At 44.3% G+C, this 27,617-nt stretch overlaps 1 protein-coding gene across 1 annotated transcript in view; it reads right to left on the bottom strand.

Moving 5' to 3' along the window:
- Positions 1–27,617, bottom strand: part of LOC121555152 (glypican-6-like) — a 149,655-nt gene that overhangs the window by 25,083 nt on the left and 96,955 nt on the right. Inside the window, exons 5-6 of the mRNA XM_041868960.2 lie at positions 16,955–17,085; positions 15,547–15,693 (exon numbers count right to left, since the gene is read on the bottom strand). Coding sequence (XP_041724894.1) covers positions 15,547–15,693; positions 16,955–17,085 — 278 coding nt within the window. The remainder of the gene's footprint in view (positions 1–15,546; positions 15,694–16,954; positions 17,086–27,617) is intronic.

The raw sequence follows: 27,617 nt of genomic DNA, 5'->3' as shown, positions 1-27,617 counted from the left end.
CCCCAGCTCTAGTCCTACCCCCAGCTCTAGCCCTACCCCCCAGCTCTAGCCCTACCCCCAGCTCTAGCCCTACCCCCAGCTCTAGCCCTACCCCCAGCTCTAGTCCTACCCCCAGCTCTAGCCCTACCCCCCAGCTCTAGCCCTACCCCCAGCTCTAGCCCTACCCCCAGCTCTAGCCCTACGCCCCCAGCTCTAGCCCTACCCCCCAGCCAGCCCTACCCCCCAGCTCTAGTCCCTACCCCCAGCTCTAGCCCTACCCCCAGCCCTACCCCCAGCCCTAGCCCTACCCCCAGCTCTAGCCCTACCCCCAGCTCTAGTCCTACCCCCAGCTCTAGCCCTACCCCCAGCTCTAGCCCTACCCCCAGCTCTAGTCCTACCCCCCAGCTCTAGCCCTACCCCCCAGCCCTACCCCCCCAGCCCCAGCCCTACCCCCAGCTCTAGCCCTAGCCTACCCCCAGCTCTAGCCCTACCCCCCAGCTCTAGCCCTACCCCCAGCTCTAGCCCTACCCCCAGCTCTAGCCCTACCCCCAGCTCTAGCCCTACCCCCAGCTCTAGCCCTACCCCCAGCTCTAGCCCTACCCCCAGCTCTAGTCCTACCCCCAGCTCTAGCCCTACCCCCAGCCACCCCAGCCCTACCCCCAGCTCTAGCCCCTACCCCCAGCTCTAGCCCTACCCCCAGCTCTAGCCCTACCCCCAGCTCTAGCCCTACCCCCAGCTCTAGTCCTACCCCCAGCTCTAGCCCTACCCCCAGCCCTACCCCCAGCTCTAGCCCTACCCCCAGCTCTAGCCCTACCCCCAGCTCTAGCCCTACCCCCAGCTCTAGTCCTACCCCCAGCTCTAGCCCTACCCCCAGCTCTAGTCCTACCCCCAGCTCTAGCCCTACCCCCAGTGCTAAACCCCAGCTGCCCTAAGTCCGAGTAGCCTCAGCCGTATGCAGCCCCAGCCACCCTGCCTTGGTTCCCTAGAGTCCTGATTACGTCTCTGCATTAAATCTGCCGGAGCGTAAGGCTATGACTTAACACAGAGATCCCAGCATGGCGGTGGCATGTCCTGCCTGTGTATCATTCCAATGCCCAAGAGTGATGGCACCATACGTCCGTGACAGCCTCGTCTTTGTGACTGTTATTACAATGCTTCCCGGCAGCAGCACATACTTGACGTGAGGCGAGAGTCTTATTGTCATTCAAATGACCCTATTATTTTCAGGTTGATTTTTGATTTAACTTTAGAACAGTGGGAGAAATGAAGCAGGATCTTTCTCAGTGTTACGGTTGAGAGAGTAAAACAGTGACAAGGCTACAGAACAATGGAAATGAAACGTGTCTCCACTCACAAGGTTCCACATTCTGTATATCACCTGTTTGGAATGTGCAATCCTCCCATTAGTCAAGGGGATAGCACACGTAGAGCAATGATGAAACAACACTCACATCCACAGAATAACGCGTAGCGACTTCTTCAACCATGACCCAGTGCATCTTCAATTACAGTAAAAGAAACAAACAGTTTTGACTGGTGTCATATGTTGTTTATGGTGACGATAAACTGCTGTTTTGATTCAATTCCCAAATATATATTGAATTGTAGCATTTATTTCAAAAAATACCTTGAGGAAATGTCATTTTATTCTACTCTATTCAACCCATCAGTATTCTTGTATGAGAGAAATCCTTTAACATCATGTTTCTGTGCTTCCATCTTCTTACTTCTCTAGATCCTGAAATAGCTGTAAAAGTGTTGTTTCAGTCGATGCATAATTACCTGTTAATGGCTTCTCTCTCGAGGGATCATTAGTTCCATCACAGGCAAATCAGTCCACTTCTTTCTCACTTCTAATTTAAACCTTTAGTGGATAGCTAATAACATTGAGAGGACAATACCAAATACGTACTGCCTGAAGAAACCAATGCTTTACAAGGAGGAGTAAGTGTGTTATAGTGTACCATGTTCAACTAATTGTGCTCTGAAAATATAGCACCAAACCTACTGTATTAACATACAGTATGTCACTGTGCATTAATTGTGACATCTTTAATTTACTCTGTCTACTGTATGTGCATATAAAGTACCCACGCTGTTCCTCATTCTTGCTTGCAGGTTCCAGTGGGAGTGTATTAACAAAGGGGGTGAACAGGATCCAACAACAAGTGACTTCTTTCAATGAGTTGCTGTTATCGCAGCTATTTTACCATTTACATTTACATCATTTAGCAGACGCTCTTATCCAGAGCGACTTACAAATTGGTGCATTCAACTTATGATAGCCAGTGGGATAACCACTTTTTATTTTATTTTATTATTATTATAATTTTTATGGGGGGGGGGTGGGGGAGGGGGGGTAGAAGGATTACTTTATACTATTCCAGGTATTCCTTAAAGAGGTAGGGTTTCAAGTGTCTCCGGAAGGTGGTCAGTGACTCCGCTGACCTGGCATCGTGGGGGAGCTTGTTCCACCATTGGGGTGCCAGAGCAGCGAATAGCTTTGACTGGGCTGAGCGGGAACTGTGCTTCCGTAGAGGTAGGGGAGCTAGCAGGCCAGAGGTGGATGAACGTAGTGCCCTCGTTTGGGTGTAGGGTCTGATCAGAGCCTGAAGGTAAGGAGGTGCCGTTCCCCTCACAGCTCCGTAGGCAAGCATCATGGTCTTGTAGTAGATGCGAGCCTCAACTGGAAGCCAGTGGAGTGTGCGGAGGAGCGGGGTGACATGAGAGAACTTGGGAAGGTCGAATAAGTTGTAGGGGTTTAATGGCACAGGCAGGGAGCCCAGCCAACAGCGAGTTGCAGTAATCCAGACGGGAGATGACAAGTGCCTGGATTAGGACCTGTGCTGTTTTCTGTGTAAGGTAGGGTCGTACCCACAGTCAAATTGACCCAGCATGCCGTATTCGGAGTAGCTCCAATTTATATGTCCTGCCGAATACCCTGGTCTCAGTCCCTCAGCGACACTTAGGCAATTCACTTTATAATGGTGCACTCAATTTATCAAACAGGGATCCCTTGGTGAGGAAAAATGACAGAATATTGATGAAATGGTTGTAAGTTTGTGCTAGTGATTTGCCCTAGGCTAGGACTGGAGAAGTAGTTAAGCGAGAGGAGATGATTAAATGGAAGCTCAGATCAATCACGGGCCTGCTCTCCCCCGGCTGGGCCGTCTCTCCCCCGGCTGGGCCCTCTCTCCCCAGGCTGGGCCGTCTCTCCCCCGGCTGGGCCCTCTCTCCCCCGGCTGGGCCGTCTCTCCCCCGGCTGGGCCCTCTCTCCCCCGGCTGGGCCCTCTCTCCCCCGGCTGGGCCGTCTCTCCCGGCTGGGCCCTCTCTCCCGGCTGGGCCGTCTCTCCCCCGGCTGGGCCCTCTCTCCCGGCTGGGCCGTCTCTCCCCCGGCTGGGCCCTCTCTCCCCCGGCTGGGCCCTCTCTCCCGGCTGGGCCCTCTCTCCCCCGGCTGGGCCCTCTCTCCCCCGGCTGGGCCGTCTCTCCCCCGGCTGGGCCCTCTCTCCCGGCTGGGCCGTCTCTCCCGGCTGGGCCCTCTCTCCCGGCTGGGCCCTCTCTCCCGGCTGGGCCCGTCTCTCCCGGCTGGGCCCTCTCTCCCCCGGCTGGGCCCTCTCTCCCCCGGCTGGGCCGTCTCTCCCCCGGCTGGGCCCTCTCTCCCCCGGCTGGGCTCTCTCTCCCCCAGCTGGGCCGTCCCTCCCCCGGCAACACCATTAGTTAAGATGAAGGAATGATCCATAGATGGAGACCCGGCTAACAGGAGACCAAGAGGAACTTGGTCGGTGGGGGTGGTTGTGGTGAGTGTGGTTGGTGGGTGGTGGTGTGTTTGTGCGTCTGGCGATGGGAGGGAATGTGTTATTTCTCCTGTGAGAACAGAACTGTCCACAAGTGGTGTGGAGCCATGGCTGTTCAGCTGTTCACGTCTCTAAGCAGAGTGGCATCCTGACATGATTGGGAATAGAAATACCTTTCTTCATTCTGTCACTAGACACAGCTTTGAGCGAGCATGGTGCCATGACATCTTTCTCCTGTTTAACACACAGCTCATACCCTCCCCTTGTTTCACAACATAATCTATTTGTGGATAGCTAATTGCTAATTCAATAAATAAAATACAAGAAAACACCACAACTGTGTTGTATAGGGAATGACTGGTCCTTAGATTATAATGTATTATAGAGTATTATAGAATGTGTCTACATCTTCTGACTATTTTCTGAATTCTACAATGAGAGAGAAAGGACTAGTATCCCCCATCTCCGCATCTCATCCTGTGATAGAACCACGCTGATAGAACCACACTGATAGAACCATGATGATAGAACCACACTGATAGAACCACGATGATAGAACCACGATGATAGAACCACACTGATAGAACCATGATGATAGAACCATGCTGATAGAACCACACTGATAGAACCACACTGATAGAACCATGCTGATAGAACCACGCTGATAGAACCACGCTGATAGAACCATAATGATAGAACCACGGTGATAGAACCATTTGCTAACTTGTCCCGTTTGCTCATCCTCATTTCCCTTGAAACCACCTGGCGAATTACAAGCAAGTGGCTCTAGAGGCCTTGAAGAAATCACTAAACCACTTGTGTCAAACCCATTGTGTTTCGCAAAATTCTGAATGCAGTCTCGGGTGGTTATCCAAGATTGCTGGTATTTGCTGAATTTGTCAGGCTACCATTTTCAACCATTACATTCGTATGCTTGAGTAACGCCCTTCGTTCAGAGATTCCTAAATACACTGTCAAATAATAGGACTATCCATTTTTACAATGTTTATGTTCATGTGGTTTCGGGAAAACGAACAATTATGTTAGAATCTGTGGAATCTACATAATAGCATGGCTTAGGCTAGAGTGGACAAATACAACCACTGGATATGGGGACAGGCCAACTTACTTCCATTAAGCTGTCTCCAAAACAAGAATGTTTCAGTGGCTTTAAGTGATTCTGGACTGCAGATGGTTTATGTATGGGTCAAGTCTTTGGAGAAGGAGAGGATGAAGGTTTCCTGGAAGTGGTATAACCCAGGCCACCACACTGGCATTTCACGGGTGTTCCAATGGGTATTGCTGAAAATCACACAGGATATGTATAGTTGTTTCAAATGAATGAGAGACTTAATTCTATGAGATCCAATTCTACGAGAGACCTAAATCTACTACGTAATACAATATTACAGGTATAACAGGTAGCATATAAACCACTAAGAAGGAGCACAACTTCAGCTCAGAGGGCAGAATATAAGATTCAGCTGCATCAGACTGTTGTTGTGTTCCAAGATGATGCTCGTCTAGCAAATGAAGATAGACTGTAGCATGGTATCTATGGCACTGATCTGAAGCTATCCAATTTCTTTTACTGCGCATGAGGTGCCACATCCATGCACAGCTAGAGGACTTTAGTCTCCCAAAAAGCAATCAATGAGGCCAGCACAATTAATTTACATCCACACAAATGAACTGGGGATGGCGAGCGTGCAGATTTGCAAGTACATGGAAATGGACATCAGCCTATCGAGTTACAGAAATCTGAAGCAAAGAGTAAAATTGCACAGAAATAATCGAACAGGGTTTATCAACCTGTTGCGACATCCACATTCAGCTGTGCACCAAATTATGCAGAGACTGGAGCAATATCTAAATCTAAAATGTTTTACGTGCATTAATTTCTAACTAAGATAGCAACAAAACATTATTTTATAATTCAATCATTTAACTTTTTTGCTTCCTGCTTTTTTCCTGTGATTGAAACATTTTATTTTCCCATCAAATCCTGATAAATCAAGTAAACAGGTTGCGTATCCATGCAGTAAACAAGTTGCGTATCCATGCAGTAAACAGGTTGCGTATCCATGCAGTAAACAGGTTGCGTATCCATGCAGTAAACAGGTTGCGTATCCATGCAGTAAACAGGTTGCGTATCCATGCAGTAAACAGGTTGCGTATCCATGCAGTAAACAGGTTGCGTATCCATGCAGTAAACAGGTTGCGTATCCATGCAGTAAACAGGTTGAGTATCCATGCAGTAAACAGGTTGCGTATCCATGCAGTAAACAGGTTGCGTATCCATGCAGTAAACAGGTTGTGTATCCATGCAGTAAACAGGTTGTGTATCCATGCAGTAAACAGGTTGTGTATCCATGCAGTAAACAGGTTGTGTATCCATGCAGTAAACAGGTTGCGTATCCATGCAGTCCAGACAAGAATGTGGCAGGAGAAGACACTGAATAAAATTAGACCTTAACTTGTACTAAATGGTACAATAAAGGCCCGCCCTATCATCAAACATCAGCCGTTAAAGGCCCTCTGAGCCTGACACTCTGTAGTGTCTTCATCTCCCTTTGGACGTTCAAAGATCCATTCCTCTCTCAGGACTGTGATGGCGGATGGTGACAGGATGTCAGGCAATTAAGCAGTCATTACTCTTGGAGCTGGAGCCTGGAGGTGGGCCGGCTCCTCAGGGCTCCCACATACATTTACATTTACGTCATTTAGCAGACGCTCTTATCCAGAGCGACTTACAGTTAGTGAGTGCATACATTATTTTTTATTTTTATTTTTTCATACTAGCCCCCCGTGGGAATCAAACCCACAACCCTGGCGTTGCAAACGCCATGCTCTACCAACTGAGCTACATCCCTGCCTGCCATTCCCTCCCCTACCCTGGACGACGCTGGGCCAATTGTGCGCCGCCCCATGGGTCTCCCGGTCGCGGCCGGCTACGACAGAGCCTGGATTCGAACCAGGATCTCTAGTGGCACAGCTAGCACTGCGATGCAGTGCCTTAGACCACTGCGCCACTCAGGAGATGCATAAGCACACAAACACATAAGCACCGCAACGCAGCCAGACGACGACACACAGACACTTCCTAAGTCCCAGCCATCCCAGGCTCGGCTCACATCCTTTGACTAGCTAATCCACCGATGAAGTCAGGCACTAACTCAGAATCAAAGGACTCCTTAGCATTTCAAATATGCGATATCACTGGGAGTGTAACTGATAATGATGATATCAGGGAAGTTAAAAGAGGACGGTGAGTGGTGTAACTGATAATGATGATATCAGGGAAGTTAAAGGAGGACGGTGAGTGGTGTAACTGATAATTATGATATCAGGGAAGTTAAAGGAGGACGGTCAGTGGGACGACAAAGTGGTGGAAGTGAAAGAGGCCTCCCACAGGGAATCCAGACAGCTCTGGTGATGAATAAACAGACAGGAGCAGTGATAACTGCTGCATCCGTGGGAGACTGCAGCTACAGTAGGAGAAACCACAGGATCCTGGTTAATAACTGGCATATACCTGGCAGCTGGAGTTAGGCTGCTTCAATGGGGGAAATGCATGTAGAAGGCATCTGGATGAGCAGACAATATTAATAACAATCCACCCATGAGGCCACTAGGTCATTTAACTGCAGGAAGGGCTACAGAATGATGAGGTTACAGTACCATACCATATGTCTGCACTATATCCTTAGAGTTGTTACACTGCTTTAATACGCCCTATAACTCATACATCAATGAAAATACATTCTGACATACAAAATGCATATTGTATTCAGAAATAGATACTTCAGCAGAAAGTCATTTCTCTGTGGGCAGTGTGATTATTTTAAGACAACGTCCAGCTTCACATTTCATGCTAATGACGGGCTTTGCATGAAGAAAAGCACACCAGTGTGTCTGTTTAAGATTCAGACTCTCGCCACCACCACAACAGCTCTTTGCATTATTATTAAATGAACTCTATGGCATCATGAAACTGAGAGAGGACGGCTGACTGTGGAAAGCTACAGTAGCCTAGTAACTCAAACTTTTTATGGAGCCAGGAAGATCCGTGAACCAACCAGCACAGCAGAGAACTAGACACCCCCTGGCTACAGTGCACATGGACGCTCATAACGGACACCCTCATCAGGTGTCCATGTCTAGCCGTCACATGTCCATAATCAGCCTCTGTCACTCACCTCAACATCTAAAGGGAATCTCCAAGTGGGCTAATTGCCCAGTTATTCATGGAGCAGTCTGGAGGCCTTATTTCACTCTGTCTGCCATTTGAGCCCAGACGACGACAATGACGACCGCCACCGGCGCCGCCACTGCTCCCTCAGCCACCACCACCGGTCCTGGTTGTACACCTGACTACTATCTACAGCACCGGTCCTGGTGGTACACCTGACTACTATCTACAGCACCGATCCTGGTGGTACACCTGACTACTATCTACAGCACCGGTCCTGGTGGTACACCTGACTACTATCTACAGCACCGGTCCTGGTGGTACACCTGACTACTATCTACAGCACCGGTCCTGGTGGTACATCTGACTACTATCTACAGCACCGGTCCTGGTGGTACACCTGACTACTATCTACAGCACCGATCCTGGTGGTACACCTGACTACTATCTACAGCACCGGTCCTGGTGGTACATCTGACTACTATCTACAGCACCGGTCCTGGTGGTACACCTGACTACCATCTACAGCACCGATCCTGGTGGTACACCTGACTACTATCTACAGCACCGGTCCTGGTTGTACACCTGACTAATATCTACAGCACCGGTCCTGGTTGTACACTTGACTACTAATACAATGTTTAACAGTCAACGTTGTTACGGAATGCCATAAAACACAGAGGCCATGACTAAGGTCTCAACAGCTCCAAATACGCAATGCTTTGTAAATCAAACACAGACTACTCTGCAATAACATAAAAAGGTTATTTAAAAGAGTACTCTTATGGGAGTAGCTTCTGAGACAGTGGCTGAGATGGAATATATATCAGGTATGCCGTTGTGGCTTTGGATGTCACTGTGCTTGTTTACAACAGTAGTTGCCAGGCAACACACAACTCTATCTCGTCTGTACAGATGTCGGAACTTAATATGATCCATTCCGTCGGAGGAGGAAAATAAGATTCCTGCAGCAGGAAGATTTGAATGAATATTTAATATTTAGAATCACTATAGCAGCGTGAGCAACTAGTGCTAGCAATTCACTGAACAACTATCCCAAAATGGAAATATCTGACACGACGTAAACAAGCAACCAAAATTATCTCCTCAGTACCTGTTAATGAATGAAGTTGACAGCGACCAGAATAATGATCCTACGGGTATAGGGTCCTCCTCTCACGTATTGCTGGTCTACTGCTCCATCGTTGTGGACATGACAGGTAAGCTTGTATGCATGATATCATACAGGCTACGATTTTTTGAGATAGCCAAATAAGCAGTTTTACTGACTGTTTAAGACTGATTAATAGCCAGAATAGTGGTGTTTCACTGTGAAGATAATATTGCATTAGAGCTGCTAATGCTTTTTTCTAATGAGTAGGTTTGCATTGTGATTAAATCATACAACTATCAAACGCATGCATATTATTAAATGACACCGATGTTCAAGATAAAATGGTTTTATATTTGTTGATAACTAATATTGAAAAGCAATGAACGAGAAACATGTGGAGACATCAACACTTTTGAATTAATGCTAAGATTTGTATTGTTTTTCCTGTATCTGTGCATGAGTCCTTAAAAACAGTCCATTGTACAAAATGAATAATTCCTAAGTGAGGAACATCTCAAGGAGATTAACCTCCAACATTCATAAACTTGTTCAGTACATGAGGGCAAATTCAGACAGCCACAGGTGTTTTTATAGACAGGACAGGAGTTTACAGGTTTTTGTTCCAGCACTTCACTAACACATGATTCAACAAATTGTGATCCAAGTTGAAGACTTGCACACAGTGCAATCCCTGGGACAGAAATCATGTCTGTATTTTAAAATGAACTTCATAAATTGCAATGTCCTGACAAACCTGCATGATAAACAATAACATGGGTTAATCTATTTCTATCTAACATTGTGATGTATCCTCCTGAATAATATCCTGTGATATTGTGATTATCCTGGTGCCTGGGAGGTTCACAACAACTTATTTACATCTGCAGTGTGTTGTATTTTTTGACTTTATGTTTTTTTACCCCATATGTAACTCTGTGTTGTTGTTTTTAATCGCACTGTTTTGCTTTATCTTGGCCAGGTTGCAGTTGTAAATGAGAACTTGTTCTCAACTGGCTTACCTGGTTAAATAAAGGTGAAATAAAAAAAAATGGTGGGATGTCCTTCAATCTGGAACAAGCAGAGACAAGGGGGGGAGAAATTAACCACACTGCTCAAATTTCAATGCTGGTTCAGGTTGCTGAAGCCACAACTACCTTTATTAATGTGCAATTGTTTTTATTACAGTTCTGCATATTTTTAGGCTTGGTCAAGTTGTTTACAGTAAGAGTAGAATAACTTAGCCTCTAATTTTAACTAGTAACACAATAGGGGAAGGGAAAGTGGCAAGAGAAAGTTAGCTAACGTTAGCTAGGTAATGTTAAACAGACACTGCATGCAGCTTGCTAGCAACACAGTCTCATTATTAGAACAAATTACTTGTCTGGCTAGCAAGCCTAGATTGAACAGAGCACAGCTGGCTACATTTCCTACGTTATTCATCGGACGTTGTTCATATGTCTTACCTCCAAACGAGTCGGGCAGGACCGTTTTCTCCTGCCAAGCCAATGCAATGGAGTGAAACGCGATCAGGTGCCCACTTTAGTACCTCCTTGCCGAAGGATACATAGGATTGGGACATGCCAATTTTGACGTGGTGCCTAGAAATTCTGCCTCAAAAGGCAGCATCCTTATTACCGCCAGCTGATGTCTCGTTAAAACATCAATACGCGCTAAATTCAGCCGCACAGCTGATCAAACATTATTGGTCACCTCATTACCGCTCCCTAAAAGATAATGTCGGTGTCCTGCTTGCAACCAAAGTCTTTCAAGAAACACTACCGTTCAAAAGTTTGGGGTCATTTAGAAATGTCCTTGTTTTCCATGAAAACATACATTACATGAGTTTGAATAGTAAATATAGCAAAATGAATAGGAAATGTAGTCATCAACAAGGTTAGAAATAATGATTTTTAATTGAAATAATTGTGTCCTTCAAACTTTGCTTTCGTCAAAGAATCCTCCATTTGCAGCAATTACAGCATTGCAGACCTTTGGCATTCTAGTTGTTAATTTGTTGAGGTAATCTGAAGAGATTTCACTCCATGTTTCCTGAAGCACCTCCCACAGCTTGGATTGGCTTGATGGGCACTTCTTAAGTACCATATGATCAAGCTGCTCCCACAACAGCTCAATAGGGTTGAGATCCGTTGACTGTGCTGGCCACTCCATTATAGACAGAATACCAGCTGACTGCTTCTTCCCTAAATAGTTATTGCATAGTTTAGAGCTGTGCTTTGGGTTATTGTCCTGTTTTAGGAGGAAATTGGCTCCAATCAAGCGCCGTCCACAGGGAATGGCATGGCGTTACAAAATGGAGTGATAGCCTTCCTTCTTCAAGATCCCTTTTACCCTGTACAAATCTCCCACTTTACCACCACCAAAGCACCCCCAGACCATCACATTGCCTCCACTATGCTTAACAGACGGCATCAAGCACTCCTCCAGCATCTTTTCATTTGGTCTGCGTCTCACAAATGTTCTTCTTTGTGATCCGAACACCTCAAACTTTGATGCGTCTGTCCATAACACTTTTTTCCAATCTTCCTCTGTCCAGTGTCTGTGTTCTTTTGCCCATCTTAATCTTTTATTTTTATTGGCCAGTCTGAGATATGGCTTTTTCTTTGCAACTCTGCCAAGAAGGTCAGCATCCCGGAGTCGCCTCTTCACTGTTGACATTGAGACTGGTGTTTTGCGGGTACTATTTAATGAAGCTGCCAGTTGAGGACCTGTGATGCGTCTGTTTCTCAAACTAGACACTCTCTAATGTATTTGTCCTCTTGCTCAGTTGTGCACTGGGGCCTCCCACTCCTCTTTCTATTCTGGTTAGAGCCAGTTTGCGCTGTTCTGTGAAGGGAGTAGTACACAGCGTTGTACGAGATCTTCAGTTTCTTGGCAATTTCTCGCCTTCATTTCTCAGAACAAGAATAGACTGACGAGTTTCAGAAGAAAGTTATTTGTTTCTGGCCATTTTGATTCTGTAATCGAACCCACAATTGCTGATGCTCCAAATACTCAACTAGTCTCAAGAAGGATAGTTTTATTGCTTCTTTAAGTTTTCAGCTGTGCTAACATAATTGCAAAAGGGTTTTCTAATTATCAATTAGCCTTTTAAAATGATAAACTCTGATTATTAAACATAATGTGCCATTGGAACACAGGACTGATGGTTGCTGATAATGGGCCTCCGTACGCCTATGTAGATATTCCATAAAAAAATCAGCCGTTTCCAGCAACAATAGCCATTTACAACATTAACAATGTCTACACTGTATTTCTGATCAATCTGATGTTATTTTAATGGACAAAAATAATGCTTTTCTTTCGAAAACAAGGACATTTCTAAGTGACCCCAAACTTTTGACCGGTAGTGTATGTTCGCCCTTCTGGTTGGTGTTGTCATCGCAACAACTTAGTCGTTTGAACAGACTAAGGGCGATTTATCTATACTAAACCAAAAAATTTACAAATTCAGCGATTGTACCGAGTTACAGTTCATATAAGGAAATCAGTCAACTTAAAAATATAAATTAGGCACTAATCTATGGATTTCACATGACTGGGCAGGGGCACCACCATGGGTGGGCCTGGGAGGGGCGGCAGGTAGCTTAGTGGGTAAGAGCATTGTGCCAGTAACCGAAAGATCGCTGGTTCTAATCCCCGAGCCGACTAGGTGAAAAATCTGTCGATGTGCCCTTAAGCAAGGCACTTAACCCTAATTGCTCCTGTATGTCGCTCTGGATAAGCGTGTCTGCTAAATGACAAAAATGTAATGTAAAATGAGGGCATAGACCCACCCACTGGGGAGCCAGGCCCACTCAATATGAATGAGTTTTTCCCCACAAAAGGGCTTTATTACAGACAGAAATACTCTTCAGTTTCATCAGCTGTCTGGGTGGCTGGTTTGATCCCGCAGGTGAAGAAGCCGGATGTGGAGGTCCTGGGCTGGCGTGGTTACACGTGGTCTGCGGTTGGATGTACTCCCAAATTCTCTCAAACAACGTTGGAGGCGGCTTATGGTAGAGAAATGAACATTCAATTCTTTGGCAACCGCTCTGGTGGACATTCCTGCAGTCAGCATGCCAATTGCATGCTCCCTCCAAACTTGAGACATCTGTGGCATTGTGTTGAGTGAAAAAACGGTGCACCTGTGTAATGATCATGCTGTTTAATCCGCTTCTTAATATGCCACACCCGTCAGATGGATGGATTATCTTGGCAAAGGAGAAATGCTTACTAACAGGGATGTAAACAAATGTGTGCACAAAATTTGAAAGAAATAAGCTTTTTGTGCGTTATGAACATTTCTGGGATCTTTTATTTCAGCTCATGAAACATGGGACAAACACTATACATGTTGCGTTTATATTTTTGTTCAGTATATTTGACAAGCATTCCATACAATATAAATAAAGTATTTCCTTGTTTACCATGGCAACGCTACTGTGGCAATTTACCCGACACTTTGTGTGAATGGAAACTAATGTTGGTGTAGCCTACTGACTGTTATTATTTTATTTGTTTCATATTTATGTTATCCAACAGTGTCTGGTATGGTCATTTCTTATCAAGATCCGGGGTAAAATAACCCTGGACTGTCCATATTTGAAACTACATCAAGTCAATCAGGGGATTGAGTTATTTGTGCCAGAAGGGCATGGGACTGGAATCAAACCCACACTGACACAATAGGCCTATATGAAGGCAGTGGTCCTAACCGCTAGACCACCCCAGGCCAACATTGAACTCAATTTTGACAGTTCATTTGTAACCTTCGGATACACTAGACACTTGTATGTCATAGCCTAGTGGAGACCAATATCTATCTTGTGTTATTCAGCTATATAAAACGATGGTTGTTGATCTGTAGCGCTGCATTTCAGATTTTTTAAAACATTTATTTGAATGTAATGTAATAGGACCTAGGCCTAGCGTTTCCTCGTTTTGAGTGAGTGAGAGAAAACAACATTATTTTGATAGCAAGCTCTGATCCCAATGACTCGACTGCCCCGCACGCAGAGAAAGAGAACTGGTCATTGTCAGCCACTCGAGACTCATTTGAATTTCCAGATGCATCAGGAAAATTATCAGCGACAAAAGAGTGATCAAATTAAGATTAAGATGTAATTCTTCTTTTTCAGTGACAATACATTAGGGAGTAGGGCATAGGAGACAATATAAGACAATGGAGTCCCACACAAAATTATATAAGATAACAGTAGAATTCATAAAGCTTACACTGTGTTGCATTGCACTCCAGACAATCCTCTGGTAGGCAGCATAGAATGGGAAAGAGAAGCATTTTAATTAAATAGAGCGAGGTGGTGGAGGAGGAAGATGGAGGTACACACACAGAAATTACATCCAAATGCATACATCCGAAGACATCAGAGTCCTTCAAAAAGAGTTAAGAGGAGGAACAAAGTTAAGGGAAATAATAATTACTATTCATTAATTAAATAGATGGAAGAACATTTATATTTTCTTATAATGATATACTGGCTTTAGCACGAAGCCATGCAGAACATAATTTTCTCAATCCATTTATTATTTTCCTGTGTTAGAAAACAGTCTTGACTTTCAATTGAGTCCATAATTGAAATACTGCTGTCCGAATGAAAATATATGTGCATAAGTTGAATATTGTTCAACTTGCAGCTACAGATGTTATACATCAAACAGACACATTTTGAATAGATAAACACATTTTGAATACATTCAAAATGACGATTATTGAGAGAAAAACATTTAACCTCAAGGTTTTTGTTCTACAAAAATAGCACTGCATGATAGTGGTCCTCTGTAGCTCAATTGGTAGAGCACGGCACTTGTAACGCCAGGGTAGTGGGTTCGATCCCCGGGACCACCCATATGTAAAAATTTATGCACACATGACTGTAAGTCGCTTTGGATAAAAGCGTCTGCTAAATGGCATATTATTATATTATTATTATTATTATAGTGCAGTCAACTCGGTCAATTTGACAAACCTTAACTCCTGGCCTTCACATTACCCACTGCATGCAGACAGAGAGACTGTAGTTGTACAAATAATATATGCTGAGAAATGTCCCTCACCTGAATTGGACTGTCAGCTGTATATTGACCTCTACCCTTACCAAAACACCAAGTTAGGTGTCACTGTGATACTAATCAGAACAAGATTCAATGAAACAAAACAAAGCTAATCTGATGGAAAATAAAGGTTTACTTTATACAGCAAACACCTGACTCTGTCAATCTCACAAATTACATTAATCTTTTCTTTCTTATTGGTGAGGTACACAAAGACAGGAAAAGCACGGGTTGATGCACACTTCTCTTCGCCCTCTCGGGGTAAAGCTGCTGATTTGTTAACAAACACGGATCGATAGAGAGACAGAGTGAGGCCTGAACGGAGGGCGTTTTAATCAACAGTGTCAAGACAGAAAGTCAAATGATGTGGGCTGTGTGTCTCTGCCTTCCCTTACCAGTCTGTCCAGGCTGGTGCCAGCTGCAGTGGTGGGCCGCTCCTCTGGGCTGTAGGGCCTGAAGCGGGCGTTGAACACATCCGACACGCCCCGGGTAGACCTGCCGCCCATTCCTGAGGGCTTTGGCTGGCCGCAGCCTTGAAAAACCTGCAATTACACACAGAAGGACATCCAACTGTTGGACTGCGAGAGAAGCTAGAATTACCTGGGATGTGGAAAAGAGGGAAAACAAGATGTTTTGATAAGGCCTTGTGGATCCTAAGACCTTGTGGATCCTAAGCACTTGTGGATCCTAAGCCCTTGTGGATCCTAAGACCTTGTGGATCCTAAGGCCTTGTGGATCCAAAGACCTTGTGGATCCTAAGACCTTGTGGATCCTAAGCCCTTGTGGATCCTAAGCCTTTGTGGATCCTAAGCCCTTGTGGATCCTAAGGCCTTGTGGATCCTAAGGCCTTGTGGATCCTAAGCCCTTGTGGATCCTAAGCCCTTGTGGATCCTAAGCCCTTGTGGATCCTAAGCCCTTGTGCACCAACATGACAGTGCTCAAAGTCACATTGATCTAACCAGAGCCGATTTTTCAACTGGTGCATAACCAGCCTTATATAATATCATGGAGTTCATGTTTTAAAGGATTATGGGCAATACACCACATATACATTAAAGATAAACAAAGCTGTATCATGAAAAAGCTATTGGAGTATTTAGCCTTGAACGAGAGCAAGCATCCAACATGTAGCCTTGAACGAGAGCAAGCATTCAACATGTAGCCTTGAACGAGAGCAAGCATTCAACACGTAGCCTTGAACGAGAACAAGCATTCAACATGAAGCCTTGAACAAGAGCAAGCATTCAACATGTAGCCTTGAACGAGAGCAAGCATTCAACATGTAGCCTTGAACGAGAGCAAGCATTCAACATGTAGCCTTGAACGAGAGCAAGCATTCAACATGTAGCCTTGAACGAGAGCAAGCATTCAACATGTAGCCTTGAACGAGAGCAAGCATCCAACATTGTGTAGGCTGAAGAATCTCCTCACAACCACGTCAGTTTATTCTTGCAATGACTACAATTTTGTGGGCAGAGTAAAATGCAGTAAAACACAGGAAACACATTAAACTTCTGTTAGTTGAACTAAGATTATCTAACCAATGGGGAACATGTAATTCAAATACAAAGACCTAAAATTGGATATAATGAGAATGTGTTGCAATACTCACCTAAAGCACGATCCAGTTGGTTTTCAAATATAAACTGTACCTGACAGAATACAGCTGTGCCCTACTGCCCTTACATACTTAATGTGTGAGTACAGAATAAGTAACGCCATACGCTTTTAATTAGTGTGTTATTGGATTCTAGACACTTTATTTGCTTTTGGGAATAAGTTTGATTAATTTGGTTGACATACCTTGTAGGACAGCTGGACACTGTTATCTTGCATATTCATGATGGCCTCTGAAATCTTCACATCAATGGGCTCCATGACAGACTCAATGTTGAAGGGTCCCTCCAGCCTCTGTGCCACCAGCAACATGGCATCTGTCACAATAGAAAGAAAGAGAGACAGGGAGAGAAACAGAGAGAGAGAGAGAGAGAGAGAGAGAGAGAGAGAGAGAGAGAGAGAGAGAGAGAGAGAGAGAGAGAGAGACAGAGAGAGAGAGAGAGAGACAGAGAGAGAGAGACGAGAGAGAGAGAGAGAGAGAGACAGAGAGAGAGAGAGAGAGAGAGCAGAGAGAGACAGAGAGAGAGAGAGACGGAGAGACAGAGACAGAGACAGAGCAGAGAGAGAGAGAGAGAGAGAGACAGAGAGAGAGAGAGAGAGAGAGACAGAGAGAGAGACAGAGACAGAGGCAGAGACAGAGACAGAGACAGAGAGACAGAGACAGAGACAGAGACAGAGACAGAGACAGATACAGAGACAGAGAGAGAGAGAGAGAGAGCAGAGAGAGAGAGACAGAGAGAGAGAGACAGAGAGAGAGAGAGAGAGAGAGAGAGAGAGAGAGAGAGAGAGAGACAGAGAGAGAGAGAGAGAGAGAGAGAGGCAGAGAGAGAGAGAGAGAGAGAGAGAGAGAGAGAGACAGAGAGAGAGAGAGAGAGACAGAGAGAGAGAGACAGACAGACAGAGAGAGAGAGAGACAGAGAGAGACAGAGAGAGACAGAGAGAGAGAGAGAGAGAGAGAGAGAGCGAGAGAGAGAGAGAGAGAGAGAGCAAAATGAACAGTGCCGTCAGAAAGTATTCATACCCCTTGACATATTCCACATTTTGCTGCATTACATCCTGAATTCTAAATGGATTTTGGTTCTCACTCATCTACACAATACCCCATAATGACAAACTGAAAACCTGTTTTTAGAAATGTTTGCAAATGTATTTATAATGAAATACAGAAATATCTAATTTACATAAGTATTCACACCCTTGAGTCAATGCATGTTAGAATCACCTTTGGCAGCGATTACAGATGTGAGTCTTTCTGGTAAGTCTCTAAGAGCTTTGCACACCTGGATTGTACAATATTTGCACATTATTATTTTTTTAAATTCTTCAAGCTCTGTCAAGTTGGTTGTTGATCATTGCTAAACAGCCATTTTCAAGTCTTGCCATAGATGTTCAAGCAAATTTAAGACAAAACTGTATCTAGGCCACTCAGGAACATTCAATGTTGATTTTGTAAGCAACTCCAGTGCATATTTGGACTTGTGTTTTAGGTTATTGTCCTGCCAAAAGGTGCATTTTTCTCCCATTGTCTGTTGGAAAGCAGACTGAACCAGGTTTCTTCTAGGATATTGCCTGAGATTAGCTCTATTCCGTTTATTTTCATCCCCCTCAAAAAACTCCCTAGTCCTTGCCGATGACAAGCATACCCATAACATGATGCAGCCACCACAATGCTTGAAAATATTAAGATTGGTACTCAGTGATGTGTTTGCCCCAAACATAACACTTTGTATTCAGGACATAAACATTACTTTAGTGCCTTGTTCCAAACAGGATGCATGTTTTGGAATATTTGTGTTCTGTACAGGCTTGCTTCTATTCATTCTGTCATTTAGGTTAGTATTGTGGAGTAACTACAATTTATTTTTATTTTACTTAACTAGGCAAGTCAGTTAAGAACAAATTCTTATTTACAATGACGGCCTACACCGGCCAAACCCGGACGATGTTGAGCCAATTGTGTGCCGCCCTATGGGACTCCCAATCACGGCCGGTTGTGATACAGCCTGGAATCGAACCAGGGGGTCTGTAGTGATGCCTCAAGCACTGAGATGCAGTGCCTTAGACTGCTGCGCCACTCGGGAGCCCGAGTGGCTCCTATCACAGCCATTAAACTCTGTAACTGTTTTAAAGTCACCATTGGCCTCATGGTGAAATCCCTGAGCAGTTTTCTTCCAGCCATTAAAGGGAGACTTCAGGATTTTGGCAATGAAGCCCTTATCTACTTCCCCAGAGGCAGATGAACTCGGACACCATTTTGGATACCAATGTTAAAATAAAAATAAATAATATGCCATTTTGCAGACACTCTTATCCAAAGCGACTTACAGTCATGTGTGCATACATTTTTACGGATGGGTGGTCCCGGGGATCAAACCCACTACCTTGGCGTTACAAGCGCCGTGCTCTAACAGCTGAGCTACAGAGGACCATGTCTCTGTGTTCAGTATGAAGGAAGTTAGAGGTAGTTTTGCGAGCCAATGCTAACTAGCATTAGCACAATGACTGGAAGTCTATGGTTATCCAAAGCGTAGCCATATAATTCCAATGCTAGTTAGCAACTTCCTTCAAACTGCAAGCAAAGACATAACAATGGTATCCACAAGTTCATCTGACTCTGGGAAAGTAGATAAAGGGCCTCATTGCCAAAATCCCAAAGTATCCCTTTAAACTCTAACAGTTTTAAAATCACCATTGGCCTCATGGTGTAATCCCTGAGCAGTTTCCTTCCTCTCCGGCAACTGAGTAAGGAACTATGCCTGTATCTTTGAAGTGTCTGGGTGTATTGATACACCATCAAAAGTGTAATTAATAACTTCACCATCCTCAAAGGGATATTCAATGTCTGCTCCTTGTATTTTTACCCATCAACCAATACGTTCCCTACTTTGCGAGGCATTGGAAAATCTTCCCGGTCTTTGTGGTTGAATCTGTGTTTGAAATTCACTGCTTGACTGAGGGACCTTCCAGATAACTGTATGTGTGGGGTACAGAAATGAGGTACTGTACGTACAGTACACTGAACAAAAATATAAACGCAACATATAACAATTTCAATTTATCTTTTCAAACATACTTTGTCATCTCTCTCAGGCTGCCTGTGAGAAGACTGTCTCTGTCCTGCACCATGTTATCAAGAGGACCATTACCTATGCCAACGGTGAGATGATATACAAGTCTCTGCCTGCCTGTCTGTATGACTGTCTAATCTACACTCAACAAACGCAACATGCAACAATTTCAAAGATTTTACTGAGTTACAGTTCATATAAGGAAATCAGTCAATTTAAATAAATTCATTAGGCCCAATTCTATGGATTTCAAATGACTGTGAATACAGATATGCATCTGTTGGTCACATATACCTTTTAAAAAAAAGGTTGGGGTGTGAATCAGAAAACCAGTCAATATCTGGTGTGACCACCATTTGCCTCATGCAGCGCGACATCTCTTTTGCATAGAGTTGATCAGGCTGTTGATTGTGGCCTGTGGAACGTTGTCCCACTCCTCTTCAATGGCTGTGAGAAGTTGCTGGATATTGGCGGGAACTGGAACACGCTGTCATACACGTCAATCCAGAGCCTCCCAAACATGTGCAATGGGTGACATGTCTGGTGATTATGCAGGCCATGGAAGAACTGGGACATTTTCAGCTTCCAGGAATTGTGTAAAGATCCTTGAGACGTGGGGCATTGCATTATCATGCTGAAACATGAGGTGATGGCGGCGGATGAATGGCACGACAATGGGCCTCAGGATCTCTGTGCACCAAAATTACCATCGATAAAATGTAATTGTGTTCATTGTCCATAGCTTAGCCTGCCCGTACCATAACCCCACCGCCACCACGGGGCACTCTGTTCACAACGTTGACATGAGCAAACCACTTGCCCACACAACCCCATACATGTGGTCTGCGGTTGTGAGGCCGTTTGGACGTACTGCCAAATTCTCTAAAACGACGTTGGAGGCGGTGTATGGTAGAGAAATTAACATTCAATTCTCTGGCAACAGCTTTGGTGGACATTCCTGCAGTCAGCATGCCAATTGCATGCTCCCTCAAAACTTGAGACATCTGTGGCATTGTGTAGAGTACCAAAACTGCACATTTTAGAGTGGCCTTTTATTGTCCCCAGCACAAGGTGCACCTGTGTAATGATAATGCTGTTTAATCAGCTTCTTGATATGTCACACCTTTCAGGTGGATGGATTATCTTGGCAAAGGAGAAATGCTCACTAACAGGGATGTAAACAAATTTGTGCACAAAATTTGAGAGATGTTTGTGTGTATGGAACATTTCTGGGATCTTTTATTTCAGCTCATGAAACATAGGGACAAACACTTTACATGTTGCGTTTATAGTTTTGTTCAGTCTATTTATGCAACACGCAAAACACGTGTGTCTGCCATACTTAACGATAGTGTCTCATCATAACATATTGTTATGTGGGTTTGGCACATTAAATGAATAACCGCATCTCATTGCAGCAACACATTACTATGTAGCATGAACGCTTCTGGGGGTAAATTCAATTTCTATGTAGATTAACTCAATAGAGTCAATAAAATGTAGTTATCCGAAATAAAAACGAACAGTGCTGATGAGTCATTGTTTTAATAGAATTTCTCAAAGCGAAGCACTTTGAGGTCTTATTTACATGTGCCCAGGGCACGGACACTATCAGTTCACTTAATATCACTGTGTGGACTATATGGCAATGTCTGAACTGTATAGCATTATCAAAACACTGCATTTACTTACAGCCAATCACTGGTCTGGAACTTGTGATGTCACGAGAGGCTACACAGCTTTCAGCGGGATTGCTCAAGTAGTGCAAGGAGACCAGGTTCAATCAAAACAAGGATTTTATTAAAGGTCTTGGGAAACTAACGAAAGTATAACACAATTCTGTTCTCTTGTGGCTCTTTAAGGGTTAACAGTTCAGGGATGTCTCTTCCACATCCAAAATCATAATTCTCACTCGCTCAGATAACTTTTCCCCAGCCTTACTGTAGTCCACGTTGCAGCTAGTGGCCAACCCAGCAAAAAGTCCTTCCAAATGTCTCTCACGTATTTCCACAGGTGCATATATCCAAAGGTGAGTATTTCCCAAAGGTAAGTATCTCCAAATCCTTATATTCCTCATGGAAGTGGACGTGCAGCACTCTTGTCCTCCAGAGAGCCCAGGTTGGAGACTGTGTCTCTTCACCCCCCACACACTCCCTCAGTGTGTCTCTTCCCTTCCAAACCTTCAGCTCATCAGCTCCTGATTTGTTTCAGCTGCGTGGGAAGATTGGCCATAGAGGGGTGGAGTTCCCGACCATACCAGCAGATGGAGCCATAGCTGTCTGGGTTTGCAGCCATCTCAGGGGGATGTAACGTCCCTCCAGGACACAGCCTCTCGTGACATCACAAACTATAATAGCATCATGTGATCCATGAACCAAAGAGATCAACGATGTCCAATTCAGAAGAAATACACATCTCAACGTCTCTCTTATTAATTGTATACTGTATAAGACAATATTCTGCGTATCACTGCTGTCTAGAATCATTTAGCCAACCAGAGTTGCCATTTACATGAGTCATGGGTTAATTGTTATTGTCATGGAGCAGACCTGCTGGACTGTATCCTGGGGGGATATATACAGTGCATTAGGAAAATATTCAGAACCCTTGACTTTTTCCACATTTTGCTACATTACAGCTTTAATCTAAAATGGATTTTAAAAAATACAAAAATCCTCAGCAATCTACACACAATACCCTATAATGACAAAGCAAAAACAGGTTTTTAGACATTTTTGCAAATGTATAATTTTTTAAAAATAAAACCTTATTTACATAAGTATTCAGACCCTTTGATATGAGACTTGAAATTGAGTTAAGGTGCATCCTGTTTCCATTGACATCCTTGAGATGTTTCTACAACTTGATTGGAGTCTACCTGTGGTAAATTCAATTGATTGGACATGATTTGGAAAGGGACACACCTGTCTATATAAGGTCCAACAGTTGAAAGTGCATGTAAGAGCAAAAACCAAGCCATGAGGTCAAAGGAATTTTCCGTAGAGCTCCGAGACAGGATTGTGTCGAGACACAGATCTAGGGAAGGGTACCAAAAAATGTCTGCAGCATTGAAGTTCCCCAAGAACACGGTGGCCTCCATCATTCTTAAATGGAAGAAGTTTGGAACCACCAAGACTCTTCCTAGAGCTGTCCGCCCAGCCAAACTGACCAATTGGGGGAGAAGGGCCTCAGTCAGGGAGGTGACCTAGAACCCGATGGTCACTCTGACAGAGCTCTAGAGTTCCTCTGTGGAGATGGGAGAACCTTCCAGAAGGACAACCATCTCTGCAGCACTCCACCTATCAGGCCTTTATGGTAGAATGGCCAGACGGAAGCCACTCCTAAGTAAAAGGCACATGACAGTGCGCTTGGAGTTTGCCAAAAGTCACCTAAAGACTCTCAGACCATGAGAAACAAGATTCTCTGGTCTGATGAAACTAAGATTAAACTCTTTGGCCTGAATGCCAAGTGTCACATCTGGAGGAAACCTGGCACCATCCCTACGGTGAAGCATGGTGGTGGCAGCATCATGCTGTGGGGATGTTTTTCAGTGGCAGGGAGACTTGTCAGGATCGAGGCAAAGATGAACGGAGCGAAGTACAGAGAGATCCTTGATGAAAACCTGCTCCAGAGCGCTTAGGACCTCAGACTGGGGCGAAGGTTTACCTTCCAACAGGACAACGACCCTAAGCACACAGCCAAGACAACGCAGGAGTGGCTTCGGGACAAGTCTCTGAATATCCTTGAGTGGCCCAGCCAGAGCCCGGACTTGAACCTGATCGATCATCTCTGGAGAGACCTGAAAATAGCTGTGTTGCAACGCTCCACATACAACCTGACAGAGCTTGAGGATCTGCAGAGAAGAATGGGAGAAACTCCCAAATAATAATAATAATGTGCCATTTAGCAGACACTTTTATCCAAAGCAACTTAAAGTCATGCGTGCATACATTTTTACGTATGGGTGGTTCCAGGGATCGAACCCACTACCCTGGTGTTACAAGCACCATGCTCTACCAATTGAGCTACAGAGGACCACAGGTGTGCCAAGCTTATAGCGTCATACCCAAGAAGACTCGAGGCTGTAATCGCTGCAAAAGGTGCTTCAACAAAGTACTGAGGAAAGGGTCTGAATACTTATACTTATGTTAGTATTATTTCAGATATATATATATATATATTTTATAAATTCTAAAAACCTGTTTTTGCTTTGTCATTATGGGGTATTGTGTGTAGATTGATGAGGGGAAAACATGATTTAATCAATTTTAGAATAAGGCTGTAACCTAACAAAATGTGAAAAAAGTCAAGGGGTCTGAATACTTTCCAAATGTAATGTGGGACTGGGACTGTCTGTATGTGGAAGGACAGTTAGGAGTAGAGCTCTCCAGTCACAGGGGGACCTGGCCAGCTAGCAGCCCCAGAGGTAGGTTGGCCTACAGTCACAGGGGGACCTGGCCAGCTAGCAGCCCCAGAGGTAGGTTGGCATGTATTGGAGGCAGCTCTGCAGAGTAGTCACTAGCTGGCACAGACACATCAAATCAGATTTTAAACATAACAGTAATCACACTGATAACCCTTAATTTAAGACCAAATAGCACATTTTAGTTTTCATTCATTTTTAAGATTTAGCCAATTTTGACTTTGCAGCTGGCCCATCTAGCGGAACACGCTCAGTTCTGCTTACAGGGCAAGACTCATGACAATAAACGTCAACCTGCGCCCCCAGAGGGGAACACCGAGACCTGGGAAACACCGAGACCTGGGAAACACAACTCTAAGGCTCCCCTATCATGGAGAACTCCTGTCTCCAGCCAGTAGACATCCCAGGACCTTACCACACATTTTTTATTTTTTTGTTCACCTTTATTTAACCAGGTAAGCCAGTTGAGAACAAGTTCTCATTTACAACTGCGACCTGGCCAAGATAAAGCAAAGCCGTGCGATAAAAACAACAACAACACAGAGTTACATATGGAATAAACTAAACGTACAGTCAATAACACAATAGAAAATCTATATACAGTGTGTGCAAATGTAGTAAGTTATGGAGGTAAGGCAATAAATAGGCCATAGTGCAAAATAATTACAATTTAGTATTAACACTGGAGTGATAGATGTGCAGAAGATGATGTGCAAATAGAGATACTGGGGTGTGAGCAAAATAAATAACAATGTAAATAACAATATGGGGATGAGGTAGTTGGGTGGGCTAATTACAGATGGGCTGTGTACAGGTGCAGTGATCGGTAAGCTGCTCTGACAACTGATGCTTAAAGTTAGTGAGGGAGATAAGTGTCTCCAGACTTCAGAGATTCGTTCCAGTCATTTGCAGCAGAGAACTGGAAGGAATGGCGGAATGACATACACTGTCATAATTACTAGTTACTACTAATTACTAGTTACTTATTACTATTAGTAATTATCATTATTCTATTATTACTCTACCATAACTTTATCATTACCTCCCTACTGAATGAAGTAATCATTTAATTTAGGGCTCGAAAAAAACATTGACTACTAGTCATATGCATTACCATGATGGGCGGCAGGTAGGCTAGCGGTTAGACCATTGGGGAGCTAACCAAAATGTCGCTGGTTCGAATGCCCGAGCCGACAAGGTGAAATCTGTCGATGTGCCCTTGAGCAAGGCGTTTAACCTCTACATGACAAAATAAAAATGTTTTAAGGCGCTAGTGAGCAATCCATGGAGTAGGTCACGTTTTTCCGAGCTCCTGCTGAAATTGCATTTATTTAATACTTTCTTTGCGCTTTGACCCAAAAAGAACTAGGAAACAGCCTTTGAATGACGTGCAATACTTTGTTTAGTTTTGATGCGTAAATGGCGCATAACCTGCAAAAGTTTTTGTTCAGCGGAGTCACTGACAAAAGAGAAAACACTAGGCCCAAGATGAGGAGCTCGAGCTCTTCAACAAGTGGGAGCAGTGGCTCCTCCCCTCAGCCTGGCAAAAAAATGAAGGCCGAGATTCTTGCTGCCTTCAGAGCGGACATCTATATTCAAGTCGGAACTCAAGGAGGCGCTCAGTGAGGACTTCAATTTTATTAAGTTGGAGTTACAAGCAGTCAAGAATGAACTCGAAAAGCATACGGCAATGGTTCGTACTGAACTGGATACAGTAAAGAAAACCGTCTCCGACATGGAACAAGGCTCGGACGACATGACTACGCTACAAACCACGGTTAAGAAGCTCAAAACAGATGTGGCTAGCCTTAAAGAACAATGCATACATTTCCAAGGTAATTTGCGAAAGATCCAATATCAGAATCATAGGGGTGGCTGAGGACCCAGGCTCAAGTTCTACTTCATCTGTCTCAAAGTTATTGAAGGAGGCCCTCAAAAATGGATAAAGACGTATTTGTAGACCGCACACATCGGGGCTCTCAAACAAGAATGCATGGCGGAAGAACTCACGTCATTGTGGCTAAACTACACTACTATCAGGATTGTATTGATGTTCTTCGGCGTGCCAGAGAATTTGGCTCACTTCGATGCAACGGAGCACCCGTCTCTATCTTCCCAGACTGTGCACCCCCCCATCATTGCTCGTGACCCTGCCGCTTTCAACGATGTCAAGAGTCTGCTCCGTGGATGGACCGACGTTCAGTATGGTGTGGCTTTTCCTGTCCGGTTCCGTATAACATACAACGGCACAGAGAAGGAATTCCAAGACCCCCACAAGGCGATGGCCTTCGTAAAGGCGAACATTCTACTGAGGTCGGACGACGCAAATGGCTGAATGTTCACCTATTTGGCGATTAGAGTAATGGAAGAATGTGTCTAGCACTGCAGACTCAGTCTCTCTTTTTTCGATACTGTATAGCGTTGCCAGTGGCATCAGTTGATGTTGTTATTATTAGGTAACGTTAGTGCCTTAGTTCTGGTGAGACAATTCTCATTTTTTATATTTTATTTCATTACCATGAAGCTGCTCATTTCATTTCTCGATAGTACCCGTATCCTGGTTCGATAACGCACAGTTCTATTATTAGGCTATGTCATTTCTTTAAAGACGTTGCTGCTAGTGGTAGTGCTGTAAGATGTGACTTGTAAAATGTTTGATACTTTCTCTTAAAATGGCCTAGTTTAGGGTTCTAAATAAGTAGTTCTTATTTATCTGATATGCACAACTTGTTTGAAATCCTTCACTATTTCAGCAGGGCTCTCTACTCGTTAGGTTTAGTGTTCCCCACTACAAGCACATCATGATCCTCCTGAGTGGCGCAGTGGTCTAAGGCACTGCATCGCAGTGCTAACTGCGCCTCTAGAGATCCTGGTTCGAATCCAGGCTCTGTCGCAGCCGGCCGCGACCGGGAGACTCATGGGCGGTGCACAATTGGCCCAGCGTTGTCCAGGGTAGGGGAGGGAATGGCCGGCAGGGATGTAGCTCAGTTGATAGAGCATGGCGTTTGCAACGCCAGGGTTGTGGGTTCGATTCCCAAATATGTATTCACTAACTGTAAGTCGCTCTGGATAAGAGCGTCTGCTAAATGACTAAAATGTAAATGTAATGTGTGGAGATTAGCAGTTACCTTGTTCTATTAGGTGACCAGGGTGGGTTTTCTTTTTCATACCAGACTTTAGAATATTTTTGTTTATGTTTTTTTATTTTTATAAAACTTTTTGGTTTTTTATTTGTTATTTTTTGAAAAATGTTTAATGGGTCAGTTATTATTGTAATCTGGCATCTATCCTTTTCCCACCTAACAAACTCAGCAGGCCTGTCACGATCGTCGTACGGAATAGACCAAGGCGCAGCGTG

Source organism: Coregonus clupeaformis, chromosome 40 (genome assembly GCF_020615455.1).
Source record: "Coregonus clupeaformis isolate EN_2021a chromosome 40, ASM2061545v1, whole genome shotgun sequence".
NCBI classification, from domain to species: Eukaryota; Metazoa; Chordata; class Actinopteri; order Salmoniformes; family Salmonidae; genus Coregonus; species Coregonus clupeaformis.
The sequence above is the reverse complement of the archived record's forward strand: the minus strand, read 5'-3'. Positions and strand labels throughout refer to the sequence as shown.